The 24,029-nt window shown below is 46.1% G+C and overlaps 1 protein-coding gene across 2 annotated transcripts in view; it reads left to right on the top strand.

The window, feature by feature from the left end:
* The first annotated feature begins 4,100 nt into the window (after positions 1-4,100).
* The window catches only part of ADCY9 (adenylate cyclase 9), an 82,946-nt gene continuing 63,017 nt past the window's right edge, over positions 4,101-24,029 (top strand). Inside the window, exon 1 of one of the 2 annotated variants that reach the window (XM_050317608.1) lies at positions 4,101-6,130. In XM_050317608.1, the coding sequence (XP_050173565.1) occupies positions 4,432-6,130 (1,699 nt within the window). In that variant the 5' untranslated portion in view covers positions 4,101-4,431. The remainder of the gene's footprint in view (positions 6,131-24,029) is intronic. The other variant, XM_050317606.1, reaches the window with a different exon arrangement.

Raw genomic sequence — 24,029 nt, 5'->3', positions numbered from 1 at the left:
TAAAAAAGCATCATGTGGGTTGTCACACTTCAGAACCCCCTAAATAACTCCGTGTGGCTCCATCAGATAAGCGGGGAAGCACAATATTATGAACGTCAAGCAAGAGCTCGTCATTAGAGCTGACAGACCTGTGCCTCTGAGAGGAGACGTGAACTCAGCTCTACAGACTAAATGTGTGTGTTTAGAGGTGTGGAGTTAAGAGAACTCTGCAAGTAGGATTTGTATTTGCCCAGCTATTGCTCTGTAAAGTATCTCCTCTAACTCTGTCTCTGAGAAAGGAAACCAGTCACAGAACGGTTTGGAAGGGTGGTCAGAATTCTCCACCAGCACAACCCAGGCCAAAAGGAAGCCAAGACTCAAAATCCAGACCGTGTGGAGGCTCCCAGCTCTAACAGGATGTGCTCAGGGTGGTTGCTAAGAAAGTGATGCAGAGAAAGCATCTTCCTTGAAGGATGCTACAGACATTACCCCCTCAGGCACTGCCTTAGAGGGGAATATAATACTGGCTTTATGATATAATAGTGTGGGGTTAAACTCCTCCTGGACAAAAACAAACCAGAAGGTGGTGGGGGGTAATAATGGATACAACTTCAAACCACTTCTTGCCCTCTAAAACAAACCTTACTTGCACTTGAAGGAAATCCAAGCATCGCTGGCATTTCTTGTTTGCTGCTTATACGTATTTATTCTTGAGTTCAACAGAGAAAAAAAAATCACGATAAAAGCAAAGTTGAATTAAAAATTCGGTCTTTCAGGAGACAGCATTAGGTCTGTCCCAGCCAGAACAGAGCTAATGACAATCAACACAAGACAACTGGTCCCCAACCATGGAAACACACCGTGTTTCCACTGAACTTGATAATGAGAGGGGAAGCTGGGGAATGGCTGGTTCAGTAAGTGCTGGGCATCTCTTCCACCCAAAACATCAAGAGGAGGACCAGGGTGGGAGTCTATGAGTTACAAACTGAATGGGAGCTTCCTTGGGGGAGCAAAGATTCTGAACAAGCTCAAAATCCCAATGTGAAGCTCACCAAAGCAGGGTTTGACAAGTCAGATGTCTCCTTCCAGCCCATTTCACTCCTTCGAAGCAGCTGGGAAAGAGGAACTACTTCATTAGCAGAGATCAAAAGCTGTCTCTGAGTAGCAGCCAGACAAAATTTGGGATCATGTGGGTCACTCAGCGAAAACTTGTGATGTAGCCAGTATCTTTGATGTGATTCTGTTTATTCTAAGGACATACAAAGTCCCGCTTTATTGAGCATGGGGGGAACAAGATACACTTTTCTTGCTTCTCCCTGAGCTTTGCTCTTGCCTCTCCTCCTCCTCCTCCTCCTGCACATACGTCCAAAAGATGTTGGATTCTTCTAAGTGCTCACAGGGAATTATGTCTGAGTGGCATCTCTCCCTGGACAGTGTGAGCACACTCGTGCACCTGAGCCTTCTCTGTGCAGGACACACACCTGAACCTCCTTCTCCCTGCGCCCACCCACGGCTGCACACATGCAACAGCTTCATCTGGAATGAAGGAACCATTCCACATCCTCATCCTCCTCTCAGGTGAAAATTAAAAGCCCAGCCAAGCAAGTTTCAGTAATTTTAAAGACCTCAAATTTCACTACACTCCAGGCAAGCAATATTTTAATTATTTACTGCCCATGGATTCTGAATCACCCTGGACCAAGGAACTGAATGAAGTCATGACTTTGTTGATGCCAGAAGGAACACACAAACCTTCAGCTGGAGGGAAATGGACCCTGATGTTCTTTTCAACACCATCCTCACTTAAAAATAATAGTGGCTTAAACTATTTTCTGTCCTCCACCATATTTTAGTTCTTTCTAGTTCCTACCTTTGTCAGAGGGTGTTTGGGAAATGCAGCTGACTCAGACTGCCAGTTGAAAGCAACAATAATAGGCCAAAACAATCATTAAAAAAGCCTATAAAAATCTATGCTGGAATTTCGGTACCTCTTAAATCTCAAAAGTTCAAATCACACCATTTCTACAACAACAAAAATCTTACAGGTTTACATAACAAAGTGAAAAAACACACATAGTTTTACCTTAAAGTCTTTGCCAATGAGGTCACCTTTTCCACCATGTCTTTGAATCCTTGGAAGTTGTTGCACTTCTTTAATCCTCCAGATTAAATAAATTCATCATCCTTTATGAAGTAAAAATGTAACTTAAAGTACATTAAGATGAATCAATAAAAAGGTTGGACTGAACTTTTAGTAAATTTATCAATTAATAGGCAAGCCCAGGAGGCCATCCTGCCTTTCTGCTCTGTCAGCTCAGGGATTTCTTTCTTCCCAACAGTGTTTATGTAAGAGCCACATGGAAAGCAGCAGTCACTATAAAATATTGATCAGCCGAGCCATTAGCTGGAATTCAAGAGACAACTATGTCATAGCAAAACCAGAACAAGTACTGCTACTGATTGGAAATTTTTATTACAGATTATTTTGGTATGTCAGGAAATAAAAATTTCCTCAAAACAGCATCAGTAAAAACGTGTCATGGCATGGTTAAGGAGAGAAGTAGCATCTTTACAAAGGAAAGGGAAAAAAAGGGCAGGTTTCAGTTTCAGTAACTGTGGGTTTTCTATAATGATTTCTGAAAAACATCTTTATGGTTGGAAAAGACCTGCAAGACCACCGAGTCCAGTCTTTGACCCAATACCACCATGCCCACTAAGCCATATCACCAAATGCCACGTCCACTTGTTTTTTGAACCCTTCCAGGGGTGGTGACTCCACCACTGCCCTGGGCAGCCCTTCCAATGTTTAACAACCCTTTCTGGAAAGAAATCTCCCCAATATCCAGTCTAAACCTCCCCTGGCGTAACTTGAGGCTGTTCCCTCTCCTCCTGTCCCTTGTTCCCTGGGAGCAGAGCCTGAACCCCCCAGCTTCTCCCTCCTGTCAGGGAGTTGAAGAGAGCAAGAAGGTCCCCCCTGAACCTCCTTTTCTCCAGGCTGAGCCCCCGCAGCTCCCTCAGCTGCTCCTGCTGCTCCAGCCCCTTCCCAGCTCCGTTCCCTCTCTGGACCCACTCCAGCCCAATGTCTTTCTTGTCGTGAGGAGCCCAGAACTGACCCAAGGACCGGAGGGGCCACAATATGACTGGTACAAGCCAGGATGCCTTTGGATTTATTTTATGGAATGGTGTGGTCTTCAGAAGAGAAGGGACTCGCTCTTTGGGAAGAGGCGCTGCAGAACGAAGGACTGCTGGAGTGAAGTGCTTTTCTGGGAAAGGCTCACCTGGAAACCAGTAAATGGGATTCAGGGAAGCAGAAGCCACAGCAGGGAGAGCTGGGGGTGGAGCTGAGGGGCTGAGTGGGACCAGGTGGGAGAATTTGGGAGCATCACCTGTGAGCAAGGGCGAGGGGAGGAGGGCTGGGAGGGGGAGAGGGAGCTGCAGCACGAGCAGAAACCCCGCGAAGGAGGGACAGCCACGGGCCATCTGCGAGCAGAGATAATGAAACCGAGGGAGCGGTGCGGGCGAGATAGCGTCAGCCATAAACAAGCGGAGAAAAATAACGCGGCGAGTTTGCAGCGCGGCTCGGGCTGAATTGTTTGGTACAGTGCGTGTTGTCTGAGCACGACAAGTGTCAGCCGGAGGGGAGGGCGGTGGCAGCCCGGGAAACCCGCACCCGGCCCCTCGGCGAGGGCTGTCCCCGCTGAGGGGCCCGCGCGGCTCCTGCCACCCGTCGCTGTCCCGCCGCTCCCTCACGGAGGGTCCCGCCGCCACCGCGCCCGTCCCTCTCTGAGGGGACCGTTCCCCGCTCCCGCCCGCGCCCCCCGCACCGGGGCGGGAAGTGGGAGGCGGGGGACGCGCGCTCCCGCCGCACCGCCGCGCCCTATTGGCGAGCGGGGGCGCGCTCCCGCAGCCCCCCCGCACCCCCCCGCGCCGTGAGGAAGATGGTGGCGGCCGCCTGAGCGCGTCCCAGTGCTCCCCTTCCTCCCCTCTGACAGGCGGGCGGGCGGGCGGAGCGCAGGGGAGCGGCCGCCGCTGCCGTCCCGGCTGGGCGGGCGGTTGAGGGCGGGAGGCGGCCCCTTGTCGGCGGCCGTGAGGGGAGGAAGCGGCGGGGCAGCTGCACCGACATGGAGGAGCGGTCCCCTCCCGGCGGGGGCCCGGCGTCCCCCCCGCGGGGCTGAGCCAGCGGCCCGCCCGCCCCGCGCCTCGGGAGGGCTGCGGGGGAGCGGGGCCAGCGGCGGGCGGCGGCAGCCCCGGCCCAGGCGAGGGGACTATGCGGGGCTGGCACGGCGCGCTGTGTGCGGAGCCCGGCGAGCGGCCGAACGCCGCGGCGCTGCCCGGCCGCCCCTCCGCGGCGAGGACCGGGGGAGACTAGAGGCGACTCTGCGAGGAGCCCGGTGGCTTCGGCAGCCCCTGAGACCCAACTCCGTCGCGGGCTCTTGAGGAGGAATTGACAACATGGCTTCCCCACCGCACCAGCAGCTGCTGCATCACCACAGCACCGAGGTGAGCTGCGACTCCAGCGGGGACAGCAACAGCGTGACGGTGAAAATCAACCCCAAGCAGCACCAGGGCTGCTCCTCTTCCAAGCACTGCAAGTACAGCATCTCCTCCAGCTGCAGCTCGGGGGAGTCGGGGGGCACCCGCCGAGCCGGCGGAGCCGGCGGCGGTGGCTCCGGCCTCCGGCGGCCGAAGAAGCTGCCGCAGCTCTTCGAGAGGGCCTCTTCCAAGTGGTGGAACCCCAAGTTCGACTCCAACAATCTGGAGGAGGCTTGCATGGAGAGATGCTTCCCGCAGACCCAGCGCAGGTTTCGCTATGCCCTCTTCTACATCGGCGTGGCCTGCCTGCTCTGGGGCATCTACTTCGGCGTACACATGAGAGAGAAACAGATCGTTTTCATGGTGCCGGCTCTGTGCTTCCTCCTGGTATGTGTAGCTTTTTTTGTGTTCACTTTCACTAAGACCTACGCCCGCCATTACGTCTGGACTTCGCTGATACTCACCCTCCTGGTGTTTGCCCTGACCCTCGCTCCGCAGTTCCAGGCTCTGAAGCCTGTCTCAGGAAGTGGTGACATGTCCAATCGGACTCCCCCGGCAGATCCCACAGACACTTGTCTCTCTCAAGTGGGCAGTTTTTCTATGTGTATTGAAGTGCTCTTGTTGCTTTACACGGTGATGCACTTACCCCTGTATTTAAGCTTGTTTCTGGGACTGTCGTACTCGGTCCTCTTCGAGACCTTTGGTTATCACTTCCGCGACGAGAACTGTTTCGCACCTCTCGGAGCCGGGGCGGTTTACTGGGAGCTCTTGAGCAAAGCCTTCCTGCACATCTGCATCCATGCCATTGGCATTCATTTATTTATCATGTCCGAAGTCAGATCGAGAAGCACATTCCTGAAAGTGGGGCAATCCATCATGCATGGAAAAGACTTGGAAGTGGAAAAAGCCCTGAAAGAGAGGATGATTCATTCTGTTATGCCAAGAATAATAGCCGATGACTTAATGAAGCAGGGCGATGATGAAAGTGAAAACTCCATCAAACGTCATTCCACCTCAAGCCCCAAAAACAGGAAGAAGAAGCCCTCCATACAGAAAACCCCCATAATATTCCGTCCTTTTAAAATGCAGCAGATAGAGCAAGTGAGCATTTTGTTCGCAGACATCGTCGGCTTCACGAAAATGAGCGCCAACAAATCGGCCCACGCGCTGGTGGGACTCCTGAACGACCTCTTTGGACGCTTCGACCGTCTGTGCGAGGACACCAAGTGTGAGAAGATCAGCACTCTGGGGGACTGTTACTACTGCGTGGCCGGCTGCCCCGAGCCCCGGCCGGACCACGCGTACTGCTGCATCGAGATGGGCTTGGGCATGATCAGAGCCATCGAGCAGTTCTGCCAGGAGAAGAAAGAAATGGTGAACATGAGGGTCGGCGTTCACACCGGGACGGTCCTGTGCGGCATTTTGGGAATGAGGAGGTTCAAGTTCGATGTGTGGTCCAACGATGTCAACTTGGCCAATCTGATGGAGCAGCTCGGGGTGGCTGGGAAGGTCCATATTTCAGAAGCTACTGCCAAATATTTGGATGATCGTTATGAAATGGAGGATGGGAAGGTGATTGAGCGCGTTGGTCAGAGCGTGGTAGCTGACCAGTTGAAAGGTACGTGCTTTTAGTGCTTTTGATTTATGTTTTCTTTTCTTTTAGGAGAGAAAATAGTTGCCCCAGTGCCTGCTTTGTGCTTGCTGACTAGCAAATTGAATGTGTTTTACATGTAACTCCCCGTGCTGGTGATCACAGACACCGTGGTAATTACAGAATAAAAGAGAGAAGCGTGAAATATCTGGGGTACTCAGAACAGGCTTTAAGACTCAGCACTCCTTGCGAGAGTCACCTCGTAGGGATGAGAAGGTTCACGTGTTTGCTGTCTGCGAGAGGTTTTTGTTTTACTGTTGTGTGTCATCCTTTAACTCAGTAAGTAAACTTGTTAATTGACTCCATGTGCTGTACAAAGAGCATATGTGTTTTGCAAAATTATGTATATCTGTGAAAAGGTTTTTCTGGCATCGGGAGAGTTGGGACTGCGAAGGCATTTGGGAAAAATGACAGCTGGATTCACAGAAAGAAATGAGCACTGTAGATTTGGCAGTTTGATATGGCAAGTTGTTGCAGCTCGGAGTTAGGCTGGAAAAAGTTACTCAGGTGGCTCAGTGAGCTGGCAGATGCTCTCCTTTCTGCAGCTCGAAGGATTTGTGGATGAAACTGCAAATTTGCCATTTGGAGGAGAAAATGAGGGGTCCTTTGGTTCCCCTTGGCTAAGGGTCCGATTTTCATTTTTCTGCAGTGTTCATTTTGAGGTGAAACCCTTGGCTGCTTTCTGGCAGCACTTGGGGGCACGTGCAGGAGGGCTGTACAAGCTGAGGGTTTAATTGTCTCTTTTGTCAGAGCTCCGTCTCTTCGGCTCTGTGCCTTTGTCTCACAGAGAGGTGGTTGTCTGCAGTGGGGAGCTCCCCAAAGTGGGGAGCAGACGGATCAAAATGGGAGTGGAATATGTAACAAACCCTCCTATGCTGTCTCTGTGTATAAAAGCACCCATTTTTTCGAAATAAGCACAGAAAAACCGAGTGAAAGAACGCGAAGGAGTCGTAAGACAGGCGTTGTGATGGAGGAAGGAGGTATTTGTTGCAACAAACACGAAGGAGGCCGGGATGGTTGTGGAAAGGTCAGTGAGTAAGGACGTGGGGAGAGCACTGCAGAGCAGTGGCAGCAGCAGTGGCAGCCGCTCGCCCCTGGCAGGTGCTTGCTTTGCTGTGACACAAAAACTTATTTTTGGTGAGCTGGCTGTCCACAGGCAGATGGCAACGGGGCTGCAGCGGAAGGCTCACGGGGAGCAACGAGATCCACAGTGACATTGGTGGCTGGAAGCCATAGGATTGAAGCAGATGTGTGTCCCTGGGCTCTGGCTTTCTGTTTAGCTTCTAAAAATACAATTTCACTTAATTTCTTTGAAAACTGTGGACGCTGATGTATTTCATTGGGAGTGTGCTTTCAAGAAAATGGGGATCAGATGTAAGCTCCCTGTTACTCTAAGATGAATTTTGCTGTTCTGCTGAAAATACATTGAATAGGTTGCAGAGAAACATCCCTGTGATATTTCCCTCTTCTGTGTACCTTTGCATCCAGGTGCAGTGTGAAGGCCATGTTGTAGCAACAAATGAAATTCAGTATTTTTGCTGTGTTTATAATTGTACTTGATATTAATCCCAAAATGACATGCACTTAGTTGTGGAGAATGACAGTACTGCTCTTAAATATTCTTATTTATTTGTTTATATTTTCTAGGAGATCACAAGAGCACAGTGTAGAGCAATTATACCCCATGCCAGGAGTGATTTTTCATGGTATTTCTCAGACTTCTGTCCTTGGTTACGTTTGTCATGAGAGGGCACAGCCTGCTGTGCCTCCTCAGTACAGTGGTTTGGATTTTGCAGCTCTGAGTGCCTTTCACATCTCCTGCTTCAGCCAGGGCACTACAGATGGACAAACTGAAATTGCAGTCTAGATAAGATGAAGTTTGCTTTGTGGACTGACATTTAATGGTCTCTCCTTACCCTGAAACATAGCTGTGAAAGCAGCAGGAGCATGTGGTAAGAATTACTTTAACAAGGAATATGGGTTGGTTTTGGTTTTTTTTCCCTTCCCCATTTCCCTTCTGTGTTTTGTTGTTGTGGAACTGTAATTAGCTTCCATTTCTTACCAATGTCTTACACAGAAATCAGAATCTGTCTGTACTTCTAAACCAAGCACACCTCTGCTGTCACCACCTTTATCCACAGGTCTGTAGCTCCTTTCCCTCTGATGCCCAGACTTTCAGGGGCACATGGAGGGTGCTACAGAGTTGCCCATTTCTTCCTGTCTCCTCAGAACTTTGTTCCACAGCCTGATTACTCAGCTGGTAGGTAAATGCCATCAGGGGAAGAAAAAAAAGGCAGTGATAGAAGCCATGGAAGAGCAGTGCTACAGGCTGGTGTCTGGGACCTGCTGTAGGGGAGAGTTTTGTTAGGGAGCAGCTCTGAGATTTAATAAGGGAGACTGAGATTTCACTTGTTAATTAATTGTTCTCTGCAAGCACCTGCTCAGTTCTGTGAATGGAGGTGCTGTTAGGAAGCTTTGCTTTACTATTTTCCCTGAGAATCTGTTGATAGTAGTGATAGAGAAGAGGAAGTTTGTTGTGGTTGTTTAATTATGTCATACCTCATCCTTTCTTCAAGTATAAAAGCGCTGTGGAGATAACAGACGCAGGCTTTGTTTCCCTACTGGTACTTCACTTCTCAGCTTCCTTTCAACCTCTGGTATCTTAATTATATCCTATTTTTTATGTTGTATATCTGGTCTATTATCTCTTAATTGTCTGAGCTGCCGCAGCAGCCATAGTATCTTTGTGAGGCTGAGTCAACAAGAGCAAGCAAACTCTTCCCAGAGCAAACTGGGAGGTGCCGAGGACGCAGTGTCCGTGTTACACCTCGGGACTTCTGCCTGACGCTGCTCCTGGATGGGTCTTGGAACAAAAGCACCTTTGTGTTTGGGGCACATCAGGCGTGCTCCTGGAGCGAGTCCTTTGGCTCGGCTCACCCAGAAGGAATCCAGGTACGGCTCTCCAGTGTGCACCAAAGCAAGGGGAGGAGGAGTGGGTTGGGCAAACTGCTGCAAAGCCCTGCTCCCTGTTCCGTTGGAAATGCTCAGGTGGATGTACCCCAGGTTGTCCCAGTGCTGCTCCCCTTGTTTATTGGAGTAGATCAGGCAAAACTGAATTTCTCTTCCTGTTTTGTGCTTCGCTGAAATCGTAGGATGGGAATATCTTTTCTTCATCCTTTGCTTCCTTGGCTCCCTAGTGCAAGAGTGGGGCCCTGGTATGTTCCCTCCTGCTTCTGACTTTGCAATTAAGTAGATGGTGTCGAAAACAAACCAACAAAGAGCGAGCCAGGGATGCCTTACAATATTTTTGCCTCTTGGATGTGAGGGGAGCACAGGAGAACAGTGTTGCACTGGTTTTTCTGAGGTACACAGGTAAACCCCAGCCATCAGTTCAATTATATTTTCCACAGCAATTTTACTGTAGGATTTGAGACAATTCACTTCTTTCTGTTTCCTTGCTGAGCTTCCTAGCTAATAAATTTATTGAAGTCTCATAGCACAGGTTAATGTGTCCCTTCTGAGCCCTGGAGACAGACACCTCCTCTTGGGATATAAAAAGTTCTGCTTATGGAAATATTTTTGTTTTGCTCTGTTCTTCTTGGTTGTTTGCCTTTCTCTTTCTTGTTACTTGGGAGGTCACAATATTGCTATTTACCAGCCAGCAACTCTTCCAGAAATACCAGGGTCACCGGCATCTTGTTTTTTGAGTGCTCAAAATACGTAAGCACGTTGGGGCAGGAATGCTTTCTCTGTGTTTATAGAGCCCAGCACAGCAGAACCACCATCTCATTTGGGGCCTCTGTGTGTTCCCTGATGCTCTCAATCATTCCTGAACTTTCTGCAGCCAGACATCTTCTGCAGTTTGCCTCGAGGAACGGCCTTATTGCTGTGGTTCTGTTAGAAGCCCTGGGCACGGTATGGCCACGCTTTTCTCTCCGATTTTGTCCCTTATTTCATCATGGAGAAAATGCCAGGGGATCTTTGTGCTCTCCATCAGCTGGCTGAGCCGTGCCTGGTGGCAGAGGGAAGGTTGGCTTTGACAGCACTTACTGCAGGAAAACTCACCTATGGCCATCGGTGGCCGTTCCTGATAGAGGTTATCGAAGATCTCCAGCTTGATGTGTTGTCTTTCACTGTTCTTTACGTTTCCTTTAATTTTAAACATTTCTTTAGCAAATTAGCTATAAAAGTCACCGTTCTGCTCTATACTGAAGCTTTTTACTCCATGAATAGCCTGGCTCTTTGCAGGATGGCAACCTGCGAGCCGTGGGATGCCTTTCCCGTGGCACATGGGATACAGCGCTGCTTGGTGACCTCTGCTGCTACTTCATGTTTGGGTTACAGAGAACAGGGCATGGGTGTTCCTGAAAGACAGAAGTCTTGGGTAAGGTTATGAAGAGATAAGTCATTGAATTTTATTTCCTTTGCTCCCCTCTGCAGCCGATCAGGGGAGACCACGGTCACCCCCTGACGGCAGTGAAATCTCCCCTGCCTGCCCTGTGCCCTTTACCAGCCCTGTGCACAGGGAACCTGTGGCTGTCATGTGCTTCTGGAAGTTCATAGGTAGGGGAAAGATCAAATGAAAAGTTTTCCTTGGCTTTTTGAGCCCAGCCTGCTGGGCACAGTGTAAATCTAGAAGGTTTGTGCTTGTGCCAGCAGGATGGCTCTGCAGAGCTCTTCATGGATTCAGCTTTGCTCTGGGGCTGAGAGCAGCTTTAGACTCTGACTAGGGAGGTTTTTGGGATGAGTAAGAGGGGTTAAGGTACTTGTGTCTTGCCAGCTGCTGTGCAGGTCCTTCTGTCCAACCTCTAGTTTCATCATGTTCCATAAATGTAAATCTTAAGTTACCGGCTTTTTACGTGGCAGGCGTTATAATTCTGGATTTCATGTGTTCTGATACTAATCCGACAGGCAGGCAGGAATAGATGGAACAAATGTCCATTTTTTTAAGTGGTAATGAATCAAGCATGTACATGTGTTTCCATTTTCCCACAAACAGAATTCCACATGCTGACAGTGATAGAAAATTTTAGCGACCAGTCAGTTCTATCAGTTTTACATAATCTGACCTGTTAACTTCTTATTGAGGTAGTGATTCACGATCTTATGTGTGAGACTGAAAAGAAGATATCATGTACAGGTTGACTTCACTCCTGTATTTCAAAAATGAAAAGTGTACGGTGACAGATAAAGAATTATAATTAGAGGTAATTTGCATGAAGGCATATTGCCAGGGAGAAGCAAATTCTACACTGATAGAACATTTTGACATGATCTGTAATTTTACCATGTAATAGCGAGGAAAAAAGGAGGTAAATAGTGAATATAGTTGCTCTACCTGGTTCTTGTCAAATCTTTACCCAGTGGAAGTGTCTTTCATAGCTATAAACAAAAGAAAGAACTTTGTAGTTAAGTACCTTAACCTAGTGATTATTGAGCTTTCTAAATATTTGACAGTGCAATGACATAACTTTCTGTAAGTAAACCTGTGTATGTGTGCAGGTACTGCTCAGCTTGCTGCCAGACCTGGGCAGGAAGGTCACAATTTCTCCAAATTTCAAGGAAGATTTGTTGAGTTGCTCATGATTTTATTTGTTGAAGACCAAGTAGAAAAATATCTCAGTTAAAAAAATACACTTCAAAAAAATTTATAAGCATAGTTAGAATCTGGATAAGGTTCTTCACTGTGAAGGGCGTGGAGCCTGACCCTGACCATACACTTCATTTAACAACTTGGGCTCTGGTTGATCTTGCCGTGCCCTGGCACTAATTAACAACAAAGTCAGGGCAGCACTGCCAGTCTGGTGGTGAAGTGTTGCAGCTCTGCCTCTTCAGGCCCTGTGTGAGCCCTGTAGAGTGAAGGAACAGTTTCAACAGACCTTAAACATTTACATCCTGCAAGAGCTGAAGTGAGCGAGGCCAGAGCAGAGCTTCGTCCCGGAGTATGGGAAAGGTGAGCGCTGAAATGCGGGATCCTGTGATCCTGGAGGGACACCACGGCTTCTGCTGCCTTCTGGGATTGTCACCTGCAGAGTCTCTCACCTGCATTTCTGTCTGGCTACCCCAAATCTTGGTGCTGCCATGTAAACAGTTACCCTACAAATTACAAATCTGAGCTGTCTCCTTGCTGTTTGCTTCAGTAAACCTTCAGAGGTAGAGGAAACTATTTAAATGCAAGAGAACGTCTTCCATAAATAAAAGCCTTGACATGGTGGCTTTTTGGGGAAAAAGATTGATGGAAAAGGCAAAGCAAAGTCAAAGACATAGTTTATATTCATCTTCTGTCATGAGGAGGATGCATGATTTGAATGGATTGTTTAAACCTTTTTTTTCGCAGTTATTTCACTTTTCCTTCTGGCAGGCAAGGGATGTAAGAATTTACATTCACCACTTTTAAACAGAGTACAATTTCACTGGGTTTCAAGTTGCTGTGGATTATCCTGGAATATTATTAAAATTAGGAAATTAGGATTATTTGCTACCATCTACAGTTTGTGTGTAAGCTCTCTGTCTTGATCCTGAATCCTGAGCTCACTCCATCCATCCTGGCTCTGTAAGGAGAGACAGCCATTCCTCTTTACGTTACAGCTGACACTTGAAAATTCTCAGCTATTTTTAGACGATTTTCAATCTCATTTCTGTCCTTTGAAAAGAAAGGAAGAAAAAAAAAAATTTCCCTAGCCTTTAAATTTTTAACTTCCAGTGGGAGTTGCTCTCGCAAAGAAGCCAGCTAGTCAATATAGCCTCATTAACACATTTTAACAGGTTCTGTTATATAAGTTTGCATTATTGTGATGGCTCTTTCATGGGTTTGAGGGAGGGAATTGTTGGAAGTTGATTTAAAGAGGAGCCATGCAGGGTTTGAAAGCGGAGCTGCTTGCTTCCAAGTAGTAATTTGTGAAAATACAAAGTGGCAGTTGGAAAAGAAGCAGAGATGGGGGATGTACAGCTCGTTCTTTCCCCCTTGGGGTGGTGTTTGGGCACAGGTTGTCTCGGGCAGTAGGAGAGATTTGGCTGGTTAGATAGTTCTGTCAGGATTGGACTGCCCCAGAAATCTGTACTGCCCTTCGAGGCCAGATTGTTTTCACCAAATTAATACTTGCTTTCATTCCCCTCTCCTCCCAAAAACGTTTTAACCTTGAGCAATAAGCCTACAAGATATATGGCTTTGGGGAGCGGTATTTTTTTAAGTCGTGCTTCTGAAATTTCTTTGTGAAGGGACTAAACGTTCTAGATGTATCTCTTCAGCCTGCATCCCTGAGGATCAAAACGTCCCTCACAACTGCCCGTAAATTTTTTGGGTTTGTAGTTGTTACAGTAACTTGACTGTGGGAATTCTTGGCAAAGCATATAAATAACGAGTATATTGCGAGCCTTTATTTCGCTGATAGCACTTACTGTTCCTCTTGTTGCACGTCTAAAACTGTTCTCTGCAACATGACTTGGTAAATTTAGAAATCACGTTATTGTCATAAAATAGCATTATTTATAAAACCTCCAAAATTGGCACAGTGCGGAGGAACTGGCGGAATGAAGTCCACAAGCCCGGTGATGGGATCTTTCCTTCTGCCTGTTGTTTGACATGCACAGGAACATGCAGACAAAGGAAAAGTAACATCTTGATGATCTACAAGTGAAAGAGCAATTTGCTTCCTTTTGATTTTTTTCCCCCCCCCCCTATTCAGCTGGAGTTAATTCAAGTCTGTTTGTGTGGATGTCGTCATGGGCTGGAATTCCCAGAGCTCCTGCTGGGCACATGATCCCTTAAACAAGAGGTCCTGCCACTGGAAGGGGGGCAGAGGGGCCACGCAGAAAGAGAGCCCCAAAGCATGCAAATGCAGCTGTTTCTGTTTATAAAGACTTTAATTTCCTTCTAGTGTTATTAATTTGAAGGCCTTGATAGGAAAATTCCTTTCTTTCCTCTGAGCAGAGAGAAGAGGGAAAAGTGGAAAGCAAAGCTATGGATAAACAATACTACTGACATTAACAATTCATTATGTTTTAAGGGCCAAAATGGTGATAGTTTGATTGACTGTGTTTAACTGCACAATAAGCAAAAGAAAAAAAAGCACCCAACAAGAAACACCCCACCCCATTTACAAAAAAAAACAAACCAGTAAGTCCGTAATTGAAATAAAACATGCTATGAAACATTGACTCAGCCCACAGGAAATGTAGGAAAACTTCTGCTTCTGATATTAATTCTTTATGTTCATTGGACAAATAAGGATGTTTGAGTCAGAAATGGAATCCTTTCGGGTTTTAAATGTGCAGCTTTGGTGTTTGACTTAGATGCACGTGCCTGATAGATGGAATAGATGTTAATTTTTGGTGTGCCATTTTCAGAAGACTCTGCTGGGGAGCTTTTCCGTAGCTGTTTCCCGTAGTTCTTGGAATCATGTTCTTGCCTTCTTTAACTCGTGTTGAACAGACACGTGAAGTCCGTCCTGTAGGTACTGAGTGTCTCTCACCTCTGACCGACTTGGACAAATGTCCAGCAGATAAATCTTTTGGAAATGCTCAGGGCCTGACAGGAGCAGTGTCACAGGCAGGATGTAATGAGGAAATGTTCCTGTAAGGGGACCAGGTACAACACTAGCTCCGAATTTCCTTTGTTTGGCCGGCATGATGCTGTCTGTGTTTCCAGGAGGTCTATGTTGTTCTCAGAAGAAACAGCCACAGGATTCCAGGAGGGAGATGGAGACTCTGCTGTGTCACACGCCCTGGTGCAGTGACTGTACCAGGAGATAATCAGGCTTTGATCCAAGGCTTTTGTAACCTTTCCCATCTATTTCCAGTGTTTAAAACTTGGTTTATTTGGAGCGAGTTCAGAGGAGGCCACCAAGATGATTAGAGGGATGGAGCCTCTCCCTTGCAAGGAAGGGCTTTGGGGAACTGGGATTGTTCAGCCTGGACAAGAGAAGGCTCTGGGGTGACCTAATTGTGGCCTTCCAGTACCTGAGGGGACCCTGCAGGAAAGATGAAGAGAGACTACTTATAAGGGCCTGGAGTGACAGGACAAGAGGGAATGGGTTCAAACTGCCAGAGGGCAGGGTTAGGTGGGATATTGGGAAGGAGTTCTCCCCTGTGAGGGTTGTGAGGCCCTGACACAGGTTGCTCAGGGAAGCTGTGGCTGCCCCATCCCTGGAAGTGTCCAAGACCGGTCTGGATCGGGCTTGGAGCAACCTGGGCTGGTGGAAGTGTCCCTGCCCATGGCAGGGGGTGGAATGAGATGAGTTTGAAGGTCCCTTCCAATCCAAACCATTCCATGATTCCATGAACTTGTTTGTCTCTGTCTGACTCCCTGTTTGGAACTGATCTTGCTACTAAGATACAGGTTATGAAAGAGATTCTCTGTCATGTACCTATAAGGTACTAATGAGACAATATGAAGAATATTTAATGTTTTACTTGCTGCTTGGCAATGTGGCATCAACTAGAACCAGAGAGCGTTCTTAAAAATACCACGTGAGGATGAGAAAATTTATTGTACGTTGTTTCATAATTCCAATAAACCATTTAAGAGAAGCACACACACACCCCGTGCCTCACCCGAGGTTCTGGAATCCATAACGATCAGTAACTGAATTTTTCTGCTGAGGATGTTAAAGCAACATATACGTCTTTGGTTATGAAACCTTGCTGCTGCTGGAATTTGCTGTGGATACAGAGGTAAACAAAGGTCTGCTAGTCTTCACTGAAGTCACGCTTTCTTACCTGTGTCAGGCACTTTAATTTGATATTTGGCAATAGTTTTCCACAAATAAGTCCAAAAATCTTAGTTACATAAAACTGTTGTGTTCATAGAATCATGGAATGGTTTGAGTTGGGAGGGACCTCAAATCTCATCCTATTGCACCCCATTCTCACTTTATCAGACTCAACTCTTGTACAGGAAATTCACACAAACCTCTTCCTCCTCCCCAGCACAACACTCTCACCCACTGAACTGGGAGATGGGATTTTACACCACAAAAACCCTCTGAACTCACAGGAGCTCAGCCCAGCCACTGACCCTGCACAGCAACATGTCCTGGTAACATCCACAACTGCTCAATCATAAAATCATGGAATGCTTTGGGTTGGAAGGGACCATCAAGTTCATCTCATGCCACCCCTGCCATGGGCAGGGACACCTTCCACCAGCCCAGGTTGCTCCAAGCCCTGTCCAACCTGGCCTTGGACACTTCCAGGGCTGGGGCAGCCACAGCTTCTCTGGGCAACCTGTGCCAGGGCCTGCCCACCCTCACAGGGGAGAATTCCTTCCCAATATCCCATCTAACCCTGCCCTGTGTCAGTAAGAAGCCATTGCCCCTTGTCCTGTCACTCCAGGCCCTTATAAATAGTCTCTTTTCCCCCATATCTCTGTGTGTATGGATAGCATTTCAGTAACCATGTGCATTCTTAGGATACTTTTTACGTGAAAATACTCCGAGTTGTCATCTCAGGCTGTTACTTCTCCATAATCAGATGCTTGAACCGTGTTTATTCAGCTTGGAAATCGTGTTTAATTCTTGTAGCACGCGTGGCTACGTGTTCATCAGCTGGGTGGCACTTCCTAATAAAAGTTCTGCTTAGCTCTCTGCATTTAACAGGGAGCATCATAAAACCAGCCTGTTGGTAGCAGAAGGTGGGAGCTCCAGGAACATCGAGGATGCTGGTTTTTTAAATGTGAAGGTTCGGGATACCGAGAGGAAGGTGCTGTTTCCCCAGCCCTGCTGAAGCTCTAGGATGACCACTGTGCTGTGTTGCTTATCTGTGCTGAGGGACAGAGGCAGTTTGGCTGTGGCTCTTCGCTGTTCCGGAGTCGGTGATGATTTTGTGTCCGTGATTGGGTGCTGACAGTGAATCAGCCCATACAGGAAGGCATTTTTTGAGCAGGCACAGTGTTTTCTAAAAAAACGCCTGCGTGATGTGGCTATATTTAAAATGGAGTACATCTGTTATGCATTTAATTCTTTCCAAGATTTCAGGAGGTGACAAAGTTGGAAGTTTTGCCTTAAAATTTAGATTAAGATTTTGTTTTTCCAAGTTAGGATGTTTGCCTGCTCGGCTCCCACCCTCACCAGTGCTTCTCTGAAGCAGTGTATTTGCAACACATTCGAATGAACTGTATTACAGATGTATTTTGGGATTTAGATTATGATTTGAGTTGTATGAGCCTAATAACAGCCATAACCAAGTGTGCAGCCAAGATGGTCATAAATTAGTGTGAGTTCTGCTGCTGCTGTAACAGCCCAGGCTTTGCAGTTGGATTATGCTGACGGTGTGTTATTTATCTAACCCTTTTGGAGCAAAGGATTTGGTAATTCTTGCACTGCTTAGTAAGCTCAGGAGTTGGACCATGACCCACCGGTGTTTGGGGCAGCTTTTTAAACACTAAATCCTCTGAATTCAAATGGCACTTGTTTAAGTTTGCATTTATAATTGTGTCATTTCAGAGAAGAGCCAGTTGGTTTTAACAGCAGAATTATTGATTTGTGGAAATAGTGTGAGAGTGTGTGTGTGTGTGTGTTAAATGTGATCTTTAGGACATTATGGTAACACACAACAGCCTGGATGAGGAAAATACATAACACTGCAGTCAGGAACTGGGTTTAGTTTACACTGAGCCTGCCTATAGCTTATCTAAATAAGACAACTTTAAAAGCAGCCAGTGACTTTCACAAATACAGGTGAAGCAAAATGGTGTTCTCAGAGTGTTTGCTGCTGTTTTTAGGTGATTCAGTATAAAATCAGAGAAGCATGGAATGGTTTGGGTTGGAAAGGACCTTAAAGCTCAACCCATCCCACTGCCCTGCCAGAGGCAGGGACAGCTCCTACTAGACCAGGTTGTTCCAAGCCCTGTCCAACCTGACCTTAAAACTTCCAGGGATGGGGCAGCCACAGCTTCTCTGGGCAGTGAACACAGAGTTCCAGCTGTAAACACACACTCTGGGCTCAGAAGAAGGATGGCCAGCAGTATTTATGAGAGTTTTTATTGTCCTTCCAGTGCATATATAAAATTACAACTCTGCTGCAGTGACTATTGGAGGACAATCTTATGGCAAATGAACCCGTGACATGTAGCTGTTATTACATGGTTGTTGAAAGGGTTCATCCTTTGATCTTAATTTACTGAGGCACTTCTTGGACAAGAAGCAGTATTGAATTCATTAAGCAGCCTGTGCTGCTACCTGGGCTCCTCAGGTGCTGAGGAGCTGGTGAGGCTGAGCCTGTTAGAACCTTTCAGGACAAAGAAATAGTTCTCATTTTCTGAGCTTTTTTTTTTTTTATTATTATTCCTATTGTGACTTTACCCTGTCCCCTAAATTGAAGACAAACCCGTTTTGTTTTCAAGAAAGCCTAAACTGAATTTCTTGATTTGTATACATTTAGATATCCCTATACTAATATATAGTTGAACCATAACAAATGGAGGATGAAATTTTGCTCTCTAGTATTTACTCTCTCCCTTGTCAGGCGATAAAAATCTACCACATGGGCACAGTTCAGGCACTGGAAAGATCACCAGGCATTTGAGTAACTTGTGTGCATTAAAGGTGTTACTTGCACCTGGATTCTGAGGTGAGAGTGAGCCAAACGCCTGCTTAGAAAACTCTAGAGTCCCTTTATTTTCCCAATGAATAAACTTCCTGATTTTTTACCTGTGGAGCCCATTCCTACAAAGCCTTTGTCTGGATATTTGAGTGTCTGAATGTATCATTTTTCGGCCGTGCCCTTCAATCACCTGCCAGAGGAGGTGGGTCCTCCCCAGTCGAACTCCAGTTCGAGATGTTGTCAGAGGAGTCTCACTGTTTGTGTTTTGTGGTGTTCTGCCTCCTCTAACAACCCTCAGGAATACCCTACATCAGTCTCCTGCTCTGTGAGGTTTGACTGTTGCCGATGGGAGGTGTTTGAATGCAAAGCTTTACCAGACACATCCTGAAGATGTGGCGATGAAGCGTTGCTGTGACTGAGATTTCTACTCCCCGTTCTACTCTGGGGTTCCTAAAACTGGCTTTAAATCCCGAGGACTCACACGTGTTCACTTCTGAATTGTCTCTGTGGTCAGATGAGGGATATGAAGTGCTGGTCTGTGCTGAGGCAGGGGCATGAGCTTTATTGATAAGAAACTGTGCTAAGTGTTCTGGTGACAGTGATTCCCAAAACGCTGATTTTGAGGTTTCTCCAGAGATCCAGGTGCTTGCTGCTGGAGGAGAGTTACATAGACTAAATAGTGAGTAGATAAAAGCAGTATTATTGTGCCATGGGACACTGTGTCTGGCTTGGTCACTGTTTTCTGCTTTTTTTCACTCTTTTTGTGCTGAGATGGGAATACTTTCTCATATCCCATCACAGTTCCTCATTTTCTGCCTTTAGCATTTTTCACCCCACGTTGAAATAAGGGGAAATATAGGGGAGAATTGTACTTTTTTCTGTGGCCTTCCTAAAATAATTTGCAGTCTCCAAAAGTTAAATCTGCACTCAGACATTAGAATGAGAAGACAAGGGGGTCTGTGGGGATGCCAGGCATCATCGTTCCCAAAACAGGATGAAGGATTGCAGGGTCAGCACAGCAGCATTAGAAACAATATTTCTCAGTAAGTTTTTTTTTTTCTTTAATACAAAACAGATAATGATTTATCTTTCTTATGCAATGTTACGCTTATTCTAGAAGAGAGAGGGGGTTTAAGTGACATTTTCTTGGAAGGAAGTGATTCTTGAACGATCTAAAGTTTGCTGCTGCTGCCTTAACATCTGGGGCGATTTGTGCTGCTTCATTTACCACAATTTAGGCTTTTGGATGTTGGAGATGGAAAGAGCATACTGCAGCAGCAGCAGTAAATCTAAGATGCTTTTTATTATTTTGCGCTCCCCAAAGTAAATTCCAAGACTTTTAAAACGTGGAAGAGCCTCTACCTGTGCCAGGTGTAGGAGTGGTTGATTTCAGCAAATATATCCAGCTAATATTCAACTGTTTGGATACAGGGACTGCTTGCCACAGCTCTTCAAGTGGTTGTGAATGTGTCCCCATGTGTGGAGAAATTGGGAGTTTAGAAGAGCTGAAGTGAAAGGAAAATGAAGGGGTGATTTTTGGCCCGGTGGGAGATGATTAATTCCCATGGTCTCAGAGCGTGGAGACAGTGGTGTCTCTCTATGTCATGAGCTCTCCAGGAAGGTTAGTTTTTCTCTCTGGATGCTCTTTTTCCTTGTTGATTGCAGATTTTAGGAGCCACAGAGGAGTGGAATTTTCTCAGTGAAGCCCAAGCCATTACCCAGGTTAACTTGTGTGCTCTAAAGAAAGGTCGTATTTGCTGGTAGATCATTCTCCCTCCTCCCAAAAAAAACCTGACAGCTGTTTTTAGAAGTTATTTTCAGGCTGGAACGTGAAACTTGGAAGGGAACCAGACTCCTTTATAAACAAACTTAGCAGTCCTTGTCCCCCCTATTAAAAATGACTTTGTATTTTTATTTACAGTTTCATGTAGTTGATCACATGTTAATGCTGTAGTTTATCCCCCCCCTTTTTGTTTACTTTAATATTTGTTTGCTAATAGTTTGAAAGCATAAACAAGTGGAGGCAGTGGTGGACTTTGCACTGGGAGCTGTGATAGTGTTACCAATGCAATTTGCTGATGTAAAAAAGAAAAGGCAGGTATTTGCAGACATTGGTATTATTATGGTTTCTGACCATAGAACTGAAGAGCAAAACTGACTTCTGAGCAGTATCTCACGTATTTTGGTGCAAGTTTCCAAGGTCCAATAGCACCATGGTAGCTTTTCTCAAAATATTGTGGCTTATTTAGATAATTTTTCGGTGTTTGTTTTCTTTGTTCTCTTGTAACTGGAGATAATCCCTGTAGGCATTACAACAGCAAAGTATTTTAATGGGATGGAAGCTGTTAAAGGAAAACAGTTATTCCTAAATTCTCTTTTGTATTTTTAATTACCCATTAGCTTGTATCTTCGAGAAGTAAATTAGAGAGGAATTTTGTGCTGGTGTTTGGAAAAGCTGGGAGGCAGCGGGGAAGTGGAAATCAAAGGGACGTCGGGTGACAGTGCGAGGGAGGAGATTACAAGAAGCTGAAATCTGCAGGAAGCTACTCTGAAGCACTTCTTGTGGAATGTTTCTTTGTCTAGCCCTTAAATCTCAGAACTTGTTTCAATAGCAGAAGAAACATCATCTAAAAAGATGCCAAATGCGCAGGGAACACCAACAACCTCCAGCAGGAATCAAGGAACTCTGTGGGAACACCTTTGGGAGTCCAGCCTTGGAGCAGGTGAGGTCTGGACCAGTCAACATCCCTTTGAGCTTCAGCATTTGTCACTTCTGGGAAGGGAACTCCCCACCTCCCAGGGGGTATCAAAACCAGGCACAGCGATGGATTGCTCCGTAATTTCCAGCTCAGCTGTGTTTCAGCAGGATGGCATTACAAGAATTTTAATCTTCTTTTGGAATAATTTGAATAATTTGGCATAGAGCTGTGACTGGTTTACTAAGGTTGTTGGTTTGAGTTGGGTGGTTTTTTTTGTGTTGTGAATTGTCTGACTTGTCCAGGACATGGAATGAAAGAGAACCGCTCTAGTTGAAGTGGATAGAGATAGTCCTTCATTGCTAAAACTTTTCCCATTAGTAAAAATCCAACACCTAATGACAATAATTTTTACCTTTTGCATGCACATGTGTAAGTAAATAAATAAATACATCCATTCAGTTAGTTCAGATCTGAAAAAATACATTGCAAACTCACGTTTTGGGGAGGGGTGTTTTGCTTTTGATGGGAAAGCCTTTGGATGCTGCAGCCTTTCCAAATGCCAAGGCAGAAGCTGCCCACCTCTTTCCAGCAGATGTGGCCGCCCAGGTCGGTGTTTTCCAAGCAGGAGCACCTCTACCTGTTGTGTCCTCTCTGCCCGTGCTTATCCCTGTTCCTTTGGCCAGCCCAAAGGTTCTCAGCGCTGGTGATTCCTGCTCTGGAGCTGCTTTTGTTGGGGGTACACTTTGTGTGATAAGTTTTTGTGATTACAGATGTATTTGCTGTTGGACTTTATTTGCAAGCCTTGCCATAACATTTCCAGGGCTGTTTAACTGGGTACTTCACTCGTGCTGTCTAAACTTGCAGGAACCAGACACAGCTGTTCAGAAAGGTTGTTGTGTGAGCTGTTCTTTCTGTGTATTTTCCAAATTATGTTGCATGTGGCAAGATGAAAGCCAAAAAATAGGTGATTTGGGTGAAAATATGAGCCACAGTAGTAAAAGAACCATTTCACCATTTCTTCTTTGTGTGAAGAAGAGCACTTGTGTACCATGAGACATTCTCAAATATTTTCTCTTCTTGTTTGGATTCTTTTCTTATCTACCTGTACAATCACATAGGCTTATCAGTAGGCAGGCAAATATAAAGGAATGATAAAAACAAACTTGATTTTTTGTGATTGAGACAAAATTGGCAAGTGATGGAAACCGTCTGTGAATGTGAGAATGTTCTCTGAGGTCGCTGAGCCCTGATGGTTTTATTGGTAATATTTCAGACTTAATGCCTCTCTCAGCCACGAGGTCAGCCATCAAATCATTAATTTAGTACCACGTTAGCAGCTCTTCTCCTTGCACTTATCTACAGGGAGACTAAATAAAAATACCTTAGAAAAACCCACGTGACTTAAGATCAAAATATCCTTGGGGGAGGAGCACCTCAAGGGCTGTTTTTAGGTACTGAAAACTTGAGACTTGTCTTCCCTCCCCCCCAGAGTTTGGGGTTTTTTGGTGCTTCTTTTTTTTTCTTCTCCTAATTGGGAAGATTGTTGCCTTGAAGTACTAATTTTTAAGGGTCTCAGCAACTTTTAGGGGATTGTATTTTTCAGATTAATTTTTATGAGGGCTCTTACCCAAGGATTTCTCTGCATCTGTTTTATTAATTTTTATTTCTCTTTGATTTTCTTATTAAATCGCACCGGGCTGTGTTTGATACCAAAGGCTGCCAGTGTATGTTTGTATCCAGTTCCCTCAATAATTTGTTCTCTCTGTGAGTTGGAAACTTGAGTCTTTTATTTGGTTTCATTCAAGCCTGATATAACAGTGCCTGATCGAATTATTTAAATTTCCCATTATAACCTCCTTACAATTCAAACAGTTTCTACAGCACTGAACTTCCCTGAGCTCCTCCAGCCTATGCCTTGCCTTTAATTTGCAATTTAAAATTACATTGTCCCTCACTCATCCTGATCTCTGCATCGACAGGTTGTGGAAACAGAGTTTTAAACTTGGATTGGGGAAAAAAACCCCAAGTATAAATACATTTCACTCATCTCAGTGAGTGTTTAATGAGGAAATGAGCTGTGTTGGGCAGTTTGAAGCCCTTACTTGGTACAATATGGGACATTCCCAAGATTCACAGAATCACACACAGAGTCAGCTGGGTTGGAAAAGACCTCGGACATCATCGAGTCCAACCTTTGGCCCAACACCAGGGAGAACTGGTGGCTGTTTCTCCAGTCTCCCACTTGTTTGGGATCAGTGCAGGTGGGGTAGACCTGAGATTTACTCCAGTGATCTGAATCCTGCCTTCTCACAGGATCGTGGAATCACAGGATGGCTGGGGTTGGAAGGGACCTTAAAGCCCATCTCGTTCCACCCCCTTCCACTAGCCCAGGTTGCTCCAAGCCTCGTCCAAGCTGGCCTTGGACACTTCCAGGAATGGGGCAGCCACAGCTTCTCTGGGCTTTGATGGAATAAAAGAAGACGAGTTTTTCAATTTCTCCATCTGCTTTCCAAACTCAGTTTTTTCAGCATTGCTGGAGCTGGATGTTGTTTGCTGGAGGACAAGAGAATCCCCACCAGGCTGGGGCTCAGCCAGTGCTGGCGGTGGCCAGGATGTGTTTCTCCACA

This window comes from Myiozetetes cayanensis, unplaced genomic scaffold (genome assembly GCF_022539395.1).
Source record: "Myiozetetes cayanensis isolate MyiCay16 unplaced genomic scaffold, myiCay2020 scf20-37, whole genome shotgun sequence".
In the NCBI taxonomy this organism is placed as follows: domain Eukaryota; kingdom Metazoa; phylum Chordata; class Aves; order Passeriformes; family Tyrannidae; genus Myiozetetes; species Myiozetetes cayanensis.
Note: the sequence above shows the minus strand (reverse complement) of the source record. Positions and strands in the feature narration are given on the sequence as shown.